Consider the following 19,630-nt stretch of genomic DNA (forward strand, 5'->3'; position numbering starts at 1 on the left):
GTCCCCAAAAAGATAGATGTACAAGTGTGTGTGTGTGTGTGTGTGTGTGTGTGTTCAACAGAATAGAGTAACCCATAAAGGCTTGGAACCACTTGAAATATTCATTATTTTGGTGAATGATTTCTTAACATAAGGTATGTAAGCATCAAGCAAATGGATCAAATGCGTTTCCAACTACCTCTTAAAGTGGACAGTCTCCCAAAATAATATACACTCCATTTACACCTGTATTCAACATCGTCCATTTGTGATCTGACTGACAACAAATAGATCAAGGTGTAAACAAGGCTATTGTGTAAATAATCATTTAATCATATAAGGCTTAACATGTAACACTTGTGTCGGAAATACCCTAATAATCAAATGATAGCGTATTCTATATCATATCTAATATTTGTTTGGGCAGAATGTAAAGGTCCTAAAAGCCTTTTGACTGTAACGTAACCATGGCAGGCAGCGCTGCACATCAGCAGCTCTGTGTTACTGTACAGTGTGTTTTGGATTGACATTGTAGTTTGCTTTATTGTCTGAAACCGGGTAAAGAATGTCTAAGCATATGATACATCACAATGAAACCAGTATATACCGATATAAAATAGAATAAATAAAATAAAAAATATCATTTCGGTTCAGTACAGTTTTTCTTCTTAAATTGTCCCAGGACATGCAAGGCAATGTGTCTTTTTCTCTCTCTCTCTCTCTCTCTCTCTCTCTTTCTCTTTCGAATCTTCCTTGGAGCTAAAAGAATGCATAGATAGACACGTACAGTTCACATATCCTCCCCTAGAGCTAGCTCTCCTAAAAAAGACCATAAAATAAATTCATATTCACAATCTCTACCATCATTCAGCCTTCTTCAGTTTTTTTTTGTTGTTGTTTTGTCAATTGATTTATCTACAACACGTATATGATTTTGTTTTCTTTTGTTTTTACAAAGTGGGCAGAATAAATGTGATCACAAGACATGCCATGACCAAAATAACATGACAGAAAAATAAATCGTGACAAAATAAGAGAATCTGAAATTTGAAAAATAAAGCCTTATGATATGACAATTGCTATATATAGATACTTTATGTACACACATAAGTGACTCGTCGAAACCCTTGTGGAAAAAAAAGGGCAGGTCTAGGACTACAGGTGGCACGCCAGAGTACAGTAAGACCATGGTGGCGCGTGGAACGTTTGTGAAGCGCAACCAGGAGATGTACAGCCACTAATGACATCCAAACGTGAGGAGTAGATGCTGAAACTCAAAAATAGCTCTTCACAGACATCCGAGTTTCTTTCATTAGCAGATTAGTTCCTATTAGTCAGCTATTTTTGCACTTTCAGTCACCGGAGAATGCTCTGGAGGAACTAAGCGCTATGCTGGAGTTCGAAGCGGGATTGACACCATTGAACTGTTTGGCTCTAAGCAAAGTTTTTTCCGCCTCTTGTGTTTTCGACGTCTGTTCTCCTCCGAGACATTCTCTCTTTCAAAGAAACGAAAGGCAATTTCACTTTGGAAATATAAAAAGCACATTCATACTTTACATCTACAGGTCACGTCCTTCCATGTGCGTTATTGTTGTTGACATTTTAACCAAGCCTCCTCATTAACTGATGGTGAAGATATTCATGAAGAAAATATATGGTTTGGTGAAAGCTTCGATGACTTTTCCTTCTTGGAAAAGTGTAAAGGAACATCACTTGAACTTCCAACTTGTTTATATATAGTGGCATTTATTCTCTGCAGATTGTTTGCTAGAAACTTGGTTGCGTTATGGTGTTTTTTGTTGTCGTTGCCTGAAGGTGCGGTCACATATACTGTTGTTCAGCTCATTTTTACTGCTAAGACTTGATTGCCAAATCCAGGCAATTTAAAACTTTCCTTGAAGGTGAAAAATAATTAGCATTAATTCTAAATGCTACACAATCAGTTTATGAGACATTTAGCAGCTATGCTACAGAGACTTGACAGAAACACTGAAGCCACTGCATTTCCATCACTATGTGTTAATGCACATTTTGAAGTGTCACATGAGAAAGGAGTGACGCGAAGCCAAATTTCAAATAAAAATCCCTTCGTATTTTTTTCTAAAAACATTTTCACACTCACTTGAGGTGGTCTTGGACTTCCGTCTTGGAGATGGAAACACATTTGCCAAATAAATTCTGACGTAGCGAATATTAAACCAACATGACTGCATTATGCTTGCCTTGTTTATTGTTGGTTGCTAGGTTACCAATACTACAGTCGGCTGCTCTAACAACTTGGCGAAAACGCACCTAATTCAGATTTGGGATTTGGTTTATTTTTATTTTTTGTGAAGTTTGAAAAGATTCTCTTTACATTAAGGTGTAAACCCAGCTATATATTTATGAAAAAGATCTAATAACATTAGTGAAATCTGAAGAGAAACATGAGTGGTGCAAGTTTTATCAGCTATTCTGTCTACAATAGATGCATGTAGGCTGTAATAAACGGATGTTTTAATTAATTTTTTGGACATATGACACACTCTTGTTATAAGGCAACGTGACAGTGGTTTCGAAACATTCATGCGAAATTTCATAACGTTCTTCCAACGTTATAAAAATGTGGCACTCATTAAAATAAGCTCAAGCTTGAAAAAAAATGCACCTTGAGGCCTTCACTTTATCTCACCAGAGCTTTGAAGACGTGTTCTGTGTGACTGGCCCTTTAAGGCTATGCACTATTTTTGAAACGCACGCAGACCACATATTCACTTTCGATGATTTTTGCTCTACTTAATTTGCCCACAAGGTGTCAACATTGTCCATTGTTTAACAAACAACTAATTAGTACAAACAATAAACCCCAGTGTTGCATGTGTGAGGGAATTAAAACATGCCCGCAATTCTAATTTAAATGAGCACAAAAATATTTTTGTCACTTTTGGACAGAAACCGCACACATTGAAAAAAAAGTCAAGCTTTCTAGAGTGCACATGTCAAGCACCTGTGACAAACAAATGTAGCACACTTGGGAGGGCTATGTTTTCAATTATATATGTGCAATAATATACATGTAAAGAAACAAGCAAACTTTGGGCCTATGGGCTCGTACATACCGGGACGCTTTTCATTTGTTTTTATCGTCAGCGTTTTTTGAGATGTTTTTCCGATATTTAAACCCAAGCGATTTTCACTGGCGTCGAGCAGAAGAGTATGCAAAATCACTCCTTGACGTTAGATGGCACTACACAACTTTAAGCTTGACACCCGCTTTAAACACAGAAGAAGAAGACAGAAAGTTGACACGCTTGTTGTTAAAATTACTGGCGATTCGAACAAGCATGGATGATTCAAGTAGGAGCTCCAGCTCTAGTGATGAAGAAATGATTATTGTTCACCAGTGCAATAAGCAGCTCCACGTTCATATCACCACTAGGCATCTTCTTCAATGTGCGCTTGCATTTACAGATTTGAGCTTGAGCACCTCCAAGTGCTGTTTACTATAACTTCAGCGGCTCCATTCACGTGAACAAAAGTGCCAATCTGATTGGTGGAGAATGTTTCGGCTCATCAAAACAAAAAAACGAGCATGAGGTGTTTCTTAAAAAATGACGCCTGCGTTTTGCACGTTGGTGTGAACGATGACTTTGGTGCCCTTTATTTAGTCATTGGGCATTAAACATCAATGGAAAACGCGAACAAAAAGCGTCCCAGTGTGAACGGGCCTTAAGAATGTTGATACCTGCATTCTGCTACAGGCAGAACAATGTTTCAACTCGTCTTGTTCTGAATCTTACGCCGCCTTTCCACTGAACACGAACAAAACGACAAGCGACAGACCGGAAGTCATTCATTTCCAATGGAGAGTAGTCTGGGAGCTGCGTGGAGTTCCGATCATCTCCATACGCAGAAAGTTCGGATTTAAAATATTTGAACTCATGCGACTAGACCGCATGTAACCGGCCGACCGGATGTAATGCATTTCAGTGTTGTCCAAGCAGGTCTGTGTGGTTTTTTTTTCGTTATTTTTTGAATCAGAAAAAAATCTATATTAAAAAAAAAACATTTCTATTAGTAATAAAATAGATATACTTTTTGTTGTCTCCATATTCTCTCCCAAATTTTTAGCGGTTTATGTGTTTCTAACATTCATTAATTCAACCATAGTGACCACACGAACAAAAAAGGCTCTTGCTTTTGCACACCTTTATTTCGCACACTGAGAGAACAGCTTCTCTCTCATGGTGCACGACAAAACTGAAAATTCTGTGCGACTGCCACAAGGGGGCGTATTCTGATAGTCATGTCCAAATGTCGTGTGCAGTGGAAAGGCAGCTTTAGCGTAAACTCACCTAAAACAAACACCCGCCAGTGCATTCTTTGAAAAATCCAGATGCTCTCTCAACACCTAGTAATGGCCAGTACTGTTATAAATGCTTCTTGCATCACTACACTAGTGACAGTGGACTACACTTATGCCAACCAAATCCTGCCAAAATATTACTAATGTGACCGCACCTTAAATATAATCCACTGAGCATTGAACATTCAAAAGGTATCAAACAGGAATATCCTACTTTGAAGGGAACGCAACACGCAGCTTTTGAGTTTTATGACATCCCCTTCTCCTCTCCATTGAATCTTCTTTTGTGTTCGGCAGGATAATAAAGAAGGAAACAAAAATAAAACCTTGATTTTAGGACACTTTGGGACAGTAAAATCCTTCAGCTCTTCTATACACCCACACTCACATATGATCATGCATTGGTGATGAACTCTTGATGAAATGAACAAGCAGCCATATTTGTTCTCATTTGCACCAACATTCTTCAAGTTCTCTCTTTGATCAGGCTTATTCTAGATGAGGCGGTTCTTATAAGTGGGCGGAGCCTGTTGATTGCTGTCATGCTGGAGAGGCGTGGCTTCCCATGCAAATTTATGCATGATTGACATCGGAAGAGAGAGAGAGGCTTGTATAGTAGATCTGATGTACTTGTGAGTGTGTGAGTAAAGGGTGTATTTTCTTGGCATCAGCTTTACTTTCTGATTATTCGTCTTTGTGATCCTCTTCATCTCCACCATGTGACCGGACAGGTATGTACAGGACATTCGGATAGTTATAAGCATGCAGAGCGTGACGGTGAGTATGTGTGTCAGATCACTGGGGCAGCTCAGTGACGGGTCTCTTCTGTTTGAGCGTGTCGATGAGAGACAGAACTCCACGTTTGACGCTCGTGGAGACGCGGCGGGTGACTGAATCAGCAGGGGGCGCCTGTGAGCAGGCTTTCTGAGATGGAGGACGAGCCACCAGACACTTCTGATACCTCAACTGCAGACACAATGGAGAAAGAGAGTCAAAAAGTAAGTGGATGTACTTATGCGTTGACTATAATAAAACAGGCCTGGTTGTATGGCTATGCAATTTGGCCTAAATCAAAATTTAGATTAATAGAACATTTTAACCTGATTACGAATAATGAACAATTATTTTATTCATTTGATTTTTATTTTTGCTTTCATAGTTCACTGACAAGTTTTGTACAGTAATTATGTTCACATATTACCAGTGAGATTTTTGAATGAGAAACACACAATCTACTGTCTACAGAGTATACAGGAATCAGAGAGTCAAAATCAATACCTTTAAAGACCTTTTTTAAGGCTCTTTCCACACATTTTAAGACCTTATAACCATTTTTCAACTGGAAACACTGGCGAGATTTTAACTTGCAGTACATTTACCAAATATTAATTTAAGAAATAAATCCAAAACCAAAACATTGGCTGTTTCTCAATATGCGTTCTTGTCTGTACTTGCGTTCTTGTGTCCTTATGAAACGTCATCAACCGTCGCCGAAGTACTGTTCCAATTCGAAAGCTGCGTCTCAAATGACACACTATACACTATGCGCTCATGTACTTATCCACTTACACACTCAACAGCATAGTATATGTATGTAGTGTGGTCCCAAATGGAAGACTAATGTTTTTTTACTAAGCGGAAATTCAAACCGTTTCCCTGATGACGTTTGGCGGTTGCCAAATCAGTGATATAAATCACCAAACTATCAAATAATACCTGCCATGAGTTTAACCGCATTCACCATCGGGAGGCGCTATAATCACTGTCTTAGGAGAATTTTGCTTTCACAATCCAAAATAAATAAAGTAATCCAATATGTGCGCCTGATAGCTCCGCCCCTTCCGCTACGTGAGCAAAACTGCGGTCGTTGAGTGCGTGAAGTGTCCATCATTACACACTTCATTTTACCAGCTGAATGAGTGCATCATCCGGGTAATTAAAGTGCTCTTATTATTTTTAGAGTTTTCAGTGTAAACGCACTACTTACACTATTTATACTACATAGTGCATCAGTATGCGATTTGGGACGCAGCTAAAGTTCACATCTTGCCAAGTACAGATAAAATTCCCGGATGTGTACTTGCTCTACCCCTTTTACCAAGGATGCATAGAGAGGTGACTTGTGCGAACTTGCGAAGCACAGGTATCCCAGAATGCATTGCAGCGTAACCAGTGCTACTGGCGGAGGAGAAAACCAGCATGATTTTAAAAATACTCCACTGTTGTGTCACAAAATAAAGTTTTAAGAGTTTTTCAGGCGATAATGTGGTTGTTTTGAACTCGAATTGGCTGTTTGTTTATAAAGATCGCGCGTCTTTGACGATGTGCCTCAGCTTATGCTGACTCTGACCCCCAGTCTGTCAGCGGGAGCTCCGTCATCACCTCCACCACCGAGAGCAGCTTTACATCGGCCAGTCCATCACAGATGTACCGCTGGATCTCATCTCTCCATTGTAGTTAAAACATGATATTTAATACATCTTGTGCATATCTAACGGACAGTCTTTGGTCTTTTAAATCTATTATTTGTCTCAGGTGTATTATTTTTGCAATGTTATGGGGGTGTCACGGACACAAAAGTGAAGTGCAGGTTGGGGAGTTACAGAAGAGGAATTCCGGGCAGATGAGGAGGGGGATTGTTAAAATGAGGTGCCAAATTGTGAGGCACAAATTAAGCCCTGAGTACACCCCATTTTAAAAATGAATATTTTTTATCCAATTATCAGTGAATATAGGTCATATATTTTGGTGCATTTGAACAAAACAGAATTATTAAACGTATATATTCATTTAAATAATATTTTAGTTGCCCAAATATCTTTAGAAATATAAAGATAATACATTTAAATTCATGCAAAATATTGGATAAATTACAAGCTACAAGATTTCAACAAAATTATATATATTTTTTGTTTATCTTGAATTTTGCTCTTTTTAAAAATTGTATCTAATATTTTTCTATAACATGTACATTTGTGTGTACTAATTTTGGACTGAAATTTATTTGTCAGATAAGCTCCAGATTTGACTACGGTAATGACTAATCTAATGTATATGCATATATATAGTATTGTAAAGCTTCCTATAGAAATATTAATGTAAATAGGAGATTTGTGAGAGGTGTACTTATATATAGCTGAAGTCAGAATTATTAGCCCCCCTTTGAATTTTTTTCTTTTTTAAATATTTCCCAAATGATGTTTAACAGAGCAAGGAAATTTTCACAGTATGTCTGATAATGTTTTTTCTTCTGGAGAAAGTCTTATTTGTTTTATTTTGGCTAGATTAAAAGCAGTTATTCATTTTTTAAAACCATTTTAAGGTCAAAATTATTAGCCCCTTTAAGCGATACATTTTTTCGATAGTCTACAAAACAAACCATCGTTATACAATAACTTGCCTGATTATCCTAACCTGCCTAGTTAAGCCTTTAAATGTCACTTTAAGCTGTACAGAAGTGTCTTGAAAAATATCTAGTCAAATATTATTTACTGTCATCATGGCAAAGATAAAGTAAATCAGTAATTAGAAATGAGTAATTAAAATTATTATGTTTAGAAATGTGTTGAAAAAATCTCTCCGTTAAACAAAAATTGATAAAAAAAATAAACAGGGGGGCTAATAATTAAGGGTGGCAAATAATTCTGACTATATGCTAAGCACTGTATAGCCCTTCTTTATTGCTCATTTACACTGCGTGAGTTTGTGACACATTTTACATTTGATGCAGTGTAAAACTATTAGAACTCACCATGCACGCTGCCTGGACAGCCTCTGACACATTGCCAGCATTGGGATCACACCAAAACACATGGCACTCAAAGTGCTGGTTCCCGGAGTCCATGATGAACGCAAATGAATGCACATCCTTTCCTACTCCCATGAATGACAGGAAACGCACACGACACTCCACTAGGACCTCATCTTCCTCCTAATGACAACAAGAATCATGCATGAGTCAACATTTCACATATAATATCCACAATAAAATCACAAAAACTAGTAAAATGTCTTCGGGATTAACAGGTGAGGAGAGCTGAAATTGCCTTTTCTTTGATGACTGTGACTGTTGCATCAGCTACATTCAACAGCACAGGGATCCAGTCATCTCGGACTGATGATGTTACCAAAGTGTCTATTGCGCCATTGAGAATGTCCATGCCTAGAAAACAGAAACATCTGACTTTGAAACAGGAAAAAGTTTGTGGATCTGAATTTCCACATTAATCAGACATGAAATGTAAACTTATTTTTAACTAAATTACATTTAAAGGCAAACAGAATAGCAACAAAGTAAATACATGGGATGTGAGGCATGTATTAATGTATATTTGGTGCTATAACTAGTAGTAAAACAATTTGTAAGAAGCAACTTTGTAAAAAATTATAGTTTAAATTTATTTACAAAAAATAACATTAATTTGTTGAATTTCTTAATAAAATAGGCCAAATTTAAAAGATGAGGCTGCATTCTTTATTAAAGGAAACAAATCACAAACATATAAAGCATCACATTTTAAGAAAGCATCTACTAACCAAGTGGAGACTTGGAAATTGATATTTACTCATTAGAATGATGATAACTAAACCCAGATGTTTCAAATCAAGTTCTGCACATGAAGTGGCTAAAACAACACTATATTTGTTTAATTCAAATATATACTGAACCTAAAAACCCATACTGAAAATGTTTAGTACAATCACACATACCAATAATAAATGATAATAACAAATCTATAATAATAAATAAATCTATTTACTTGTTGGCGCCTTTTAAGGCACTCAAGGTGACCATAGAACAAACCAAAGAGTAACATTTCAAACAATAACTCCTAAATGTTACACTAATAATTATAACAAACACAAATCAGGAATCATTTGTGTAATATAAAATCGTTTGAAAGAACAGGTTTACTAACTGCTTGCAGGGCGTTGGTCTTAATGCTATTGAGTTTGAAATAATGAAGAGAAAGTCATCAGCAGTGCCATAGAATTATAGTGAAAACTAATACCACATTTTCTAAAAATAGAACCAAGAGGGTTAAGTATATAATAAAGGTAAAGGACCCAACAATGATCCTTGGGGAACACCAGAAGTAACATTACATGATCTGAACCAAATAAACAAGCGATATCGCTAATTCTGACAGACATCAGCCTATCTGCTAGATGAGTTGCTGTTAATGCGATGCTGAGATCATATACAGTGTGATTACATTTAGTAAGTCAGTGTGCACTGCAGTGTATTTTACAAGATGAGTCTCAGAAGTATGGCAAGGACGATTTGCTCAAACAATTTACTGTCAAATAAATGATGATGAATCTAGGCTGCAACACATTTCTCCAAAATTTTAGAAATCTATGGTAAAATGCCAGAGTGATACATTATGTACGGTATAAATTATTTCATTAAAAGCTTTCCAGAGTGGGGAGTTCTCCAATCTGGAGACCTATCAGAGCCGTGCTGTCCTAAAACAAAACTAAATCCATTGAACAAAAGACATCTCATAACACATAAGGACAGGATAGAGTAATGTAATTCTACCACAGAATGTCCATAATGGCTCGCTTCCACTGAACGTTACAGTCATTACAGTCAACCGTAATGTACTGTACCACTTTTTTGGCACTCATTCATAAGGGACAGAGCACAGCGGTATGGTACTAAAAGGATAGAGTTAGACTTGCTGCTGAAGGCTATTGGTTTACATAGTCACTTGCGCATACAACAAGCCAAGAGAACAACCACACAGGAAGCATTATTTTTAAAGGTGTGTTGACACTAGGTACGGTTGTCTTGAACCGTGCCCAGGTGCAACTTTCCCCCTCCCTTCTCCCTCTCGGTCTGCACTCACATTGAATTTTTTGCCTTCTGAGCCCGAGCACGCTTACGTCATCAATGATGTGACTGTTCAGTTTAACAGAGAAGAGCGTTCTCGCTTCGTACAAGGGAGATTGCTTTAGTTATATTGTTTGTATTATTTTAAATCAGTTGATATCCAGTGACACAGTCAAATCTTTCTAGATTCACCACATTTGATGCTCATCAAATGTATATTAGGAGGTTTGCTGAAGGTGCAGCGAGGGGATTGTATCTTTGATGAACTATGACAGTTCACGTTCATTGAAATGCAAGAATGATTAATAAATCCATATAAAACAGTGCCTTAAAAGTGACGCCGGGTCTTCAGTTTCGGGCCCAGGCGCACTTTGCAGTCACACTACAAGAGTACCACACCAAAGCCCAACCCAACTGTGCTCTGCCACACCTCTTCCAACTGGGTCAGAGGCAGACAACTAAACCGTGCCTGGGCCCAATTCAGAGCACTCACACTTATCAAGCGAACCGAGAAATAGGGGTCAAATGTGTTTGGGCATGGTACGGATAGCCTAGTGTGAGTACACCCTAAATACAAAGCTGAAACATGAAACCACAATAATATAATGAGAGTGCACACCAATGAGCCATGGTCAAACAAAACTTGCCTCTTCTTTTGACAAAAACAACTAAAAATAGGATTTATGTCCCCCATTGTTGTTTACATAGCTGTTCACATGTCGTGCCAAAACCATGGACTGTATAAAAAGTGTATAAAGCACCTGAGGCACCTCTACCTCTACTGTTTACATTTGAAATAATGAATTTTAGCTTGCAAAAGACACAATATGTAAACAGCCCATATGGCTTTCTTCTTCAAGCAAGAATGATGTCAATCGCAACTTCTGGTGTACACCATGTCAACCAATAAAAAGTACTGTTGGCAGTGGAAATGCAAGCCTGATTAGGGTAACCCTTACTAAATAATACTGTACTGTCACTTAGAAAAAAAAAGTTTTAAAAAAAAAGGTCCTTAAGGAACAATTTTGTACCTTTGTAAAAGTTGTACTTTATATGGTACAAAAAAGACCTCTTATGATACTGTTCAGTACCTTTTATGGTACAATTGGAATGAAGGTACACAATTGTTCTCATAAAAAAGGTACATACGTGTTGGACAACTACTTCTGTATTACAATATCTATGAAAATAAATATGACTGGAAAGGCAAAATGATTTAATGAATAATTTCCATATTAAAACATGAATCATCATTTAAAAGCATGTGTTTAAAGAAACTCATAAACATTAATTATTAAGTTCTATAAAACAAAACAACTGGTAAAACAAAACGATAGGTATTGCAAACTAAACATTAAAGGCATTTATGATAAATACATTTGATAAATACATTTTCATTATTGATATCCGCACCTTTTGGCGTTTGCTTTCCACTATGCTCATGAGCTGGAAAAAGTCCTGTATATGCAAAGTGTTCAGACATTGTACTATTGTAAAACTAATCAAACATTGTGCATATCTCATTACAATCCTTCTGCATAATTCTATTTCTATTTTTAAATTAAGTAAATTAAATGATCTTTTAAGTGATTACAGAGGTGTTATGTGAAAATTGGAGAAAAAAAGTTTTATATTGTACATTAGAGAATGTATTTCTGTAACATTTTTGTGAAAAGTGTGAAATGTTCAGCAAAAAATAGATCTTTTGATTTATGCTAAAGTATGTTTTTATCCTTTATTGTAAATGGAAAAGGTGCATTTACATAAAAAGAAACTTTTTAAAAACATTGCATGTATGTATTTGTGTTTGATGTTTTATATTTACTGAAAATAAATTGATGCATTTTGGATATAGCAACATGCCTTTTAATTGTTCTTGAAGGAACACATTTGACACTGTTAAGGTACAAAATGTCTCATCACTGTAGTGGTACCTTCATGGATCAGATTTGAACCTTTGATGAAGATATTGGATCTGCAGGTTTTAAAAAACAAAGGAACATTTTGGTTTTCCATGGTACAAATCATGTCCTTAAAGGTACAAACTGCAACGGTACAAATTTGTTTCTTTGTCTTAAGGTACAATTCTGTTCCATAAAAAGGTACTGCCCCAGTGACAAGGGTTTGTACCTTCTCTGATACAATATTGTTCCCTTTTTTCTGACAGTGTACTAAACTCAACCATACCATTAAGTGAAAACAAGGCAAAATATTAATGGCCAATTGATATGGGATATGACATCTTAGTTAAAAAACAGAAAATGGATGAATATTTCTCTATTGTCTGATGCACACACTTTATGTATTATGAATATATAAACAGTTACTGTAAGTTTGCTTTAACAATTTATTAATTAAATTAATTACATTCTGATTGAATGTTGCTAGCAGCCATTTACCTGCAGCTAACTGTTTGCCTCTTCCTCTTTTGACCTTATTTTATGTGGAAAATGTTAGGTTTCCAACAGTCTTTTCTTAAAATCTAGAGCTCAACTGAATGCTTCTTCAAGTGACTCCATACTTGAAAAAAAAACTAAATAAAACTACTTATAAAGAGGGAATAAATGGTTTATTAGACGAGACAAGCATTAGAGGTCATTCTTCTTTTTTTTACAAAAAGTAGAAGCTGCAAAAGTTGCAGTTGTCTTTGCTCTCAGAGTCTGTAATGATTACTGAGATAACACTTTTCAGGCAGCGCTAAAATCACTCAGGATCTGTGGTAATAACCACTTTACCTCACCTCTCTATCTATAACTAATCCTATTCAAAAAGAGCTTAAGATGAAGAAATGTTCCTAACTTGCATGAAGATGAAAAGAACTACAAAAGAACAACCGTGATGCACATTTGACATTTCTAAATTCTTAGACATTAGTGAACTGTAGAGAAGTGACAAGAGTTTTGCAAAAATGATTCATTGGAAGGTCAGCCAGCTATTAAAATATTTTAATAAACACATGAAAAAGAATGTTTATTTGCTAGTTTCGGCAGGCTGTGTTTGTCTTGTAAAGGATCAGATAAAAATGTATGACCAATTTATTGCTTTATTTTTTGATGTTGCATTTGAAGTATGCATTTCATCAGTTCATGTATTCACAATAGGAGTTGTAGTTATAAAGAAAAGCAGCATGAAGGTGAGAAAAAGAAAGAGTGAGCATGGAAGCTGTGAGTGCAAGACTATGAAGTAAGTGTAACTGCTCACCTATAGGTCTGGCAACTGGCATCATGCCAACATATAACACCTGGAACTTCTGCACCAGTTCAGTCTTTGGTGTGGGAAACTCTGCTGAGGGTAACACACAACATACACATTAATACACACTGGTTTCTTAAGACAAAAAAAACATACACAACTGGACAAGATTTGGAATAATTGAGATGAAGATAATATAGTAGCATTCCTTTAGAATAATTAAAGTTGGATTTATTTGATCTAAAATAAAGTAAAAATGTAAATAATGGTAAAATCCCAATTCTACCCCTTAGCCCTTTACATGAAGGGGTAGGGGGTCCCAAATTCTGTTTAGCTTGAAGGCGTAGGACTAATGGCCCATTTCCACTGACTGGTACAGTACGGTACGGTATGGGTCACCTTTACCAGGCTTCCATTTCCACTGCGTAAAGAGGTCCCTTTTGGTGGGCATGGTGTACGACAAAAAGTTTCAGTTTACATCATTCTCGCTGTAGGACATCTCGCTCAAAGTAAAGCTGTACGGCTCATTCACATATCATATGAGGAGCACTTCTCACAAACAGATGCTTTATACACATAAATTCTTGTGTATAAATGTTCATGACTAACTTTTCTATGAACATATTTTGTTTATAACTGCGGATCAATGACAGTGCAAAATAGCCTACTGTAACATCTGCAATTATATAAAATAAATAAATAAATGCAATATATATGAACACATACAGTTCCTTACAGTCTCTGATATGTTATCAATTACAGAAAAACTACACACAGCATACATTTAGGCCTTATTTGGGTTCAAAAACAACACACAACATAACCCAGTAAGAGCAAACCTCTCATCTGTATCTTTAATCTTCACCAGCACATGTAACCTCTGTTAGAAAGTAATTCCCAGTTCATAATAGTCCAAAAGGCAATGATAACCATAGCAGTTTGTTTATGTTTTAGGTTGGTGAAAGAATCATTTGCTCCCTTGTTTTTTCTGGCTTCTCCTTTGTTTTTTTGCGCTTCACATCCGCGTTTGCCTGTTTCTGAAAGGATCGGATGTCAGAAGCACTTCAATTATCACGCGCACGTTATTATCGTCAGCTCAAGAAGTTCGTTATTTCAAATATAGATATTCACGTGAGTAACCGCAAGTTCCCCGGAAAAAGTGAAACTGTTCGCACTTTTAGACGCCCGTGTAAAACAAAAACAGGACATGGCAGATTTTGTTCTTCTTGGCTTTGTGACTGTACATCAAGACAACGACAAGGTTTATTTGAGCTCTGGTCAACCATGGCTGGTTATTATATGTATATATTATTACGGTGTATTGTCTCGGCTGCTCATTTAAAAATGGCGTTATCTTTGTTTTCATTCTCCGCTTGTGTATGTGCGAGTGATGTTTCTCTGTAAACCAATAGCATTCATCTGCATGTCTAGCTCCACCTTTTGATACCCTTTTGCTGTGCTAGGTACCCTTTGCAAAAAAAAGTGGTACGGTACGGTTCGCTTTTAGGTACATTTTGACAGTGGAAATGGCCATAAAAGCATGCCGAACTGTACCGTACTGTACCATACCACTTAGAAATGGCCCATAAGGGAAAGAGCTAGATAGCCCTTGAAACAGAGATTTTCCAGGACCACACTCGAAACCAAGGGGTACAAAAATTTTCCCAGAATACACCATCTACAATGGCAGAATGACTGCACATGGAAGTTTTACCAGTTACGATCTTATTGCCACATTATATCGTTATGATAACATGATATATGCCTTCAATGATTTCCTGAAGATAAATACCAAAAAATAATGCAACTGGAATAACTACAGCAGTCGTGATCGTCCATCTCATATGAAGTAAGAGATCGCAATGACATATAATGATGTATGCAGGTGCTGTCTCAATTCTTAGGGGTAAAATTTCAAGCCCTTCCCTTTCACACTCTGTCTCAATCGTCAAAGGGAAGGTGTAGAGGTAAAAAAAATAGAATTGGGATTGGGCCAACATTTTTCTAGTTAGGAGGAAAATAAAAAATGTAATTGATTCCTGTAATTTATTGCTAGCAAAGCTATATTTCACCAGCCATTGCTCCAGTCTTCATTTGAATATTTTCACTTGCTGTTAGCTACCAATAATGGCTTAAACCATTACCATTGTTTAAAATGTTTTTCAGTAAAAATTTTGTGGAAAATGCTTTTTAGAGTAAACTTTGGTTAATAGAATGCCTAAAATTTTATGACCATAAATATTTTACCCCAATAAAAATAATACATAATAATGCATTACCCCATTTTTGTCAGCAATGGCAGTTTTTATAAAGAATGGTGTGATGAAGAATTTTTATATTTTTATCAACAAAAATGGATTTTTATTACATTCTTCACTGTCTTATTGCTGTATATATTTACAGTATTTCCTATAACATCTTCTGGGGAAAGTGTCTTTTTTTGTTTGGTTGGAATAAAGACAAATTTTATGGTTAATATTATTCGCCCTTTTATTTTTTCAATTGTATATAGCACAAACCACTGTTATCCAATAACTATAAAATTATTTTGTTTAAAATGTGTTGAAATCTTCTCTAAGTTAAATAGCACTTTGTTTTTAAAAGAATTGAATTTCACAGGAGGGCTAATAATTCTGACGTCAACTCTATATAACCTTGCAGAGCATACAGTAAGAGACTTATTTCAAAAACATTAAGAATCCAATTATTGCTAATTTTGTGACTGGTAGTGTATTAGATTTTTTGTTACCTTGTAATGGGACGTCGAGGCCAGCATGTGTTCTGTCCTGTAGGGATCCTCCAGCCATAGCTTTGGCATTCTTGCGCTCTGCCATGATCTATTACACAGAAATCGAACTCATTAGACTCGCTGCCCTAAATCAGCAGCCTTAACAGAATGTGAACCTTATTTCTCGCTTCTCAACTGTGCTCTTTCCCCTTCACACAATCTAATGTAACTTTAGCATTAATCCGTTTAGAATGGGCCATTAAGGAAAATTCTGTGTTGGAAGTTGTTTGTTTAGCATGTAAATCTCACCCTGGAGCAGATTTCGTGCAGACTGGTGGCGATGGCTTTGGCAGGGGTGTCACAGCGGAAAACATGACATTTTAATATCCGGGTGTCCTTATCTCGCGCCACGTACGCAAAATCCCTGTTTGCACATAATTAAAATGACACAAGATTAAACATGATGTAAACAGCTGTTTAAAGTAAACCCCAAACACCATGCACAACCCATTTGAAGGGATAGTTCATGCAAAACTGAAAATTTGGTCATTATTTACCTACCCTTCATTTGTCACAAACCTGTATGAGTTTCTAATGAGCACAATAAAAGATATTCTGAAGAATGTTGCAAACTAGTAACCATTGATTTCCTTAGTATGGAGGTCAGTAGTAACTGGTGTCCAGCTTTCTTTAAAATAACTTCTTTTAAGTTTAGCAGAAAATAAGAAACTCCTAAAGTTTCAGATCCACCTGAAGGTGAGTAAATAGTGAATAAATAAAGATTTTTGGGTGGTGAACTACCCTTTTAACTCATAATCTACAAAAAAAAATGTAGGGTGTCACTATACAGTGTTTTACCTTTTTTATTTGGAGTAATATGATAAATAAAAATTGGAATAAAATAATGTGCATTAGAAATGTAAACAAAGACCATCATGTTTTTATACTGACTTTAAGGAAGAATTGTATCACACGTTAACATATAGCATCAATTAAAACGCTTGGTTATAGACAAAATGAGTGTGAATGTCAATGTGTGTTCTTGTTAATATGCTAATAACTGCCCTCAAATACACTGATGGATGATGTGCCCTTTAGATTTAACAGCGACAATCAATTTCTAAACAATTACTTAAAGAAATGCACACCCTAATTTCAAGCATACAAAAAAAATGGTGTAAAAATAAAAGTGCTCAAAAAATGCATGCATGCACCTCTCCTGCTAGATGCAGGTGCACGTGGCTGTCTAAGATGAATGAGTGTCTCTAAACTTACACCTTCAGCTGTACCATACGCATATTCTTACAGCTAAAAATAAACTATTATGAACTAAATGACCGGCAACAGACTACAACCAGGCAATGATGAGAATACAAATAACAAAATGGTAAACCAATTTACCTCTCTCTGAGTCCCGGAAAGCAGCAGAGTAAGAAATGAAAAACATTATGAGCACAATGATACTCATTATTAAAACACAAGCAAAACATTTCAACAAAATCCCCAACAAAACCTTTTCTAGAAAAATCTGCTAATGCCAATTCAATATAATAGCATGCAGATTATGAAGGAAGCATGTTCTGCTTGTGTTTCATGAACAAGCTTCAAAGGTATTTTAATATAGTCATACAACAGACCAACAAAAATGGGTTTGACAAGATGTGCATCTTAAAAAACAACCGATAGAACTTTCCGTGGGAAGAATGTATTCTTATTTTAACAAAAGGTTCATTTTCCTTCGTGATATGAAAAGCAGAGCTTTGTGTGTATGTACAGTTAAAGTCAGAATTATTAGCCCACATTTGAATTTCTTTTTCTTTTTTAAATATATCCCAAATTATGTTTAACAGAGCAAGGAAATTTTCACAGAATGTCTGATAATATTTTTTCTTGTAGAGAAAGTCTTATTTGTTTTATTTCGGCTAGACAAAAGCAGTTTTTATTTTTATGTTTTATATTTTATGTTTTTAAAACCATTTTAAAGTCAAAATTATTAGCCCCTTTAGGCTTTATATTTTTTGATTGTCTACAGACCATCGTTATACAATAACTTGCCTAATTACCCTAACCTGCCTAGTTAACCTAATTATCCTAGTTAAGCCTTTAAATTACACTTTAAGCTGAATAGATGTGTTTAGAAAAAATATCTAGTAAAATTTTATTTATTGTCATTATTAGAAACTAATGAACTATTAAAACTATTACGTTTAGAAATGTGTTGCAAACATCTTCTCTCCGTTAAACAGAAATTGGGGGGGGGGGGGATTAACAGGGTGGCTAATAATTCAGGGGGGCTAATAATTTGCACTTCAACTGTATGTGTGCATGAAAAGACCAGCAGGTGTGACAAGAGATACAGAAATTTTCCTCGATGTATGACACCTCAAAACATGAAGCTCTCGGTGTGCAGTCAGTAAAAGGCATGAATATGTAACAGTGTTATAATTAGAGATCTAACAGACAGTGAGACAGAGAGAATAAACCAAGTGCATTTAATAAAGCACAGAATGAAACTCAGGTTGCAAACCTGTTCAAAAAGTCTATTTTGCAGCATCTCAGAAGGATTAAAAATAAATAAATAAATAAAAAACATTCTCCTTGAGGGTCAAGGAGAAACTACAAGGAGGTACATGGAACAACACAAATGGACCAAGAACAGAACCCAGAGGTTTCCCCAAAGGAATTTGAAAAAAGCCAAGTGTTCTAGTTTGTATGGATGTGTGGGATGTATCAGAGGGAAGGCCTGATCTGAAGGAACGCGCAAGGAAGTTGCAGTCTCTTTCCAATGTAACCCATTTAGTGATGTGAACATCTTGCCGTGACCTACTTTAATAACTGCACATGCAGTACTCCACTATACTATCCTTGCCACAGTAAATGACAACAACGCATTATTAATTCTCTAGTGAAATTCTCCACCTCCTCATTTACACCATCTGGAGCAATTCCACCCACTCCATCAGTCCAAACTACTTCCACGTTCTCACTACTTACCAGAAACTACTGAACAAATGTCTTACAGGATAAGTATAAAAAAATACAGTATTCAAATCCTTGGGTCTCAAATTAAGTGACATACAGAGCGAAAGATTTTTTTAAATGTGATAGAAAAATACAGAAAAATACTCACATCTTTTGTAAGTAATGTGTTTTTCCTTGGATGGCATTATGTCGTAGAGCTCTTCTACAGATTTTCACCTCCTCGACTCATCCTCTGCTCTGTTAAAAACATGCAGCTCACCTCTCTACGCTCAATCTCTCTCTCTCTCTCTCTTTTTTACCCCCTTCTCATTTTCGCTCTCTCTCCTTCCATCCAATCCCAGCATTCCTTCTACCCTCCCCCTCCCGTATGGCTTGTCGCTACGCTATAACGTCCTCCGGGGTCTTGTGAGGAAAATGTTACTGATGGGCTTAGTGGCGTATTAGCATTGGAGGACATGATGATCACTTGCAAAAAAATACTTACACATGCAGGCTGCACATTATATCTGGAAAACCAAAAACCAAGCCTGAAGCGCGATTCCTGATAATGAACATAAGAAGAGCG

At 36.3% G+C, this 19,630-nt stretch overlaps 1 protein-coding gene across 3 annotated transcripts in view; it reads right to left on the minus strand.

The window, feature by feature from the left end:
• Window positions 1–715: 715 nt before the first annotated feature.
• Window positions 716–19,630, minus strand: part of apbb2b (amyloid beta (A4) precursor protein-binding, family B, member 2b) — a 106,253-nt gene continuing 87,338 nt past the window's right edge. For 2 of the 3 annotated variants that reach the window (XM_056460433.1, XM_056460417.1), the window contains 6 exons: window positions 16,393–16,507; window positions 16,105–16,192; window positions 13,365–13,448; window positions 8,371–8,486; window positions 8,076–8,255; window positions 716–5,290 (listed from right to left, as the gene is read on the minus strand). In XM_056460433.1, the coding sequence (XP_056316408.1) occupies window positions 5,120–5,290; window positions 8,076–8,255; window positions 8,371–8,486; window positions 13,365–13,448; window positions 16,105–16,192; window positions 16,393–16,507 (754 nt within the window). In that variant the 3' untranslated portion in view covers window positions 716–5,119. The remainder of the gene's footprint in view (window positions 5,291–8,075; window positions 8,256–8,370; window positions 8,487–13,364; window positions 13,449–16,104; window positions 16,193–16,392; window positions 16,508–19,630) is intronic. The other variant, XM_056460426.1, reaches the window with a different exon arrangement.

Source organism: Danio aesculapii, chromosome 1 (assembly GCF_903798145.1).
Source record: "Danio aesculapii chromosome 1, fDanAes4.1, whole genome shotgun sequence".
In the NCBI taxonomy this organism is placed as follows: Eukaryota; Metazoa; Chordata; class Actinopteri; order Cypriniformes; family Danionidae; genus Danio; species Danio aesculapii.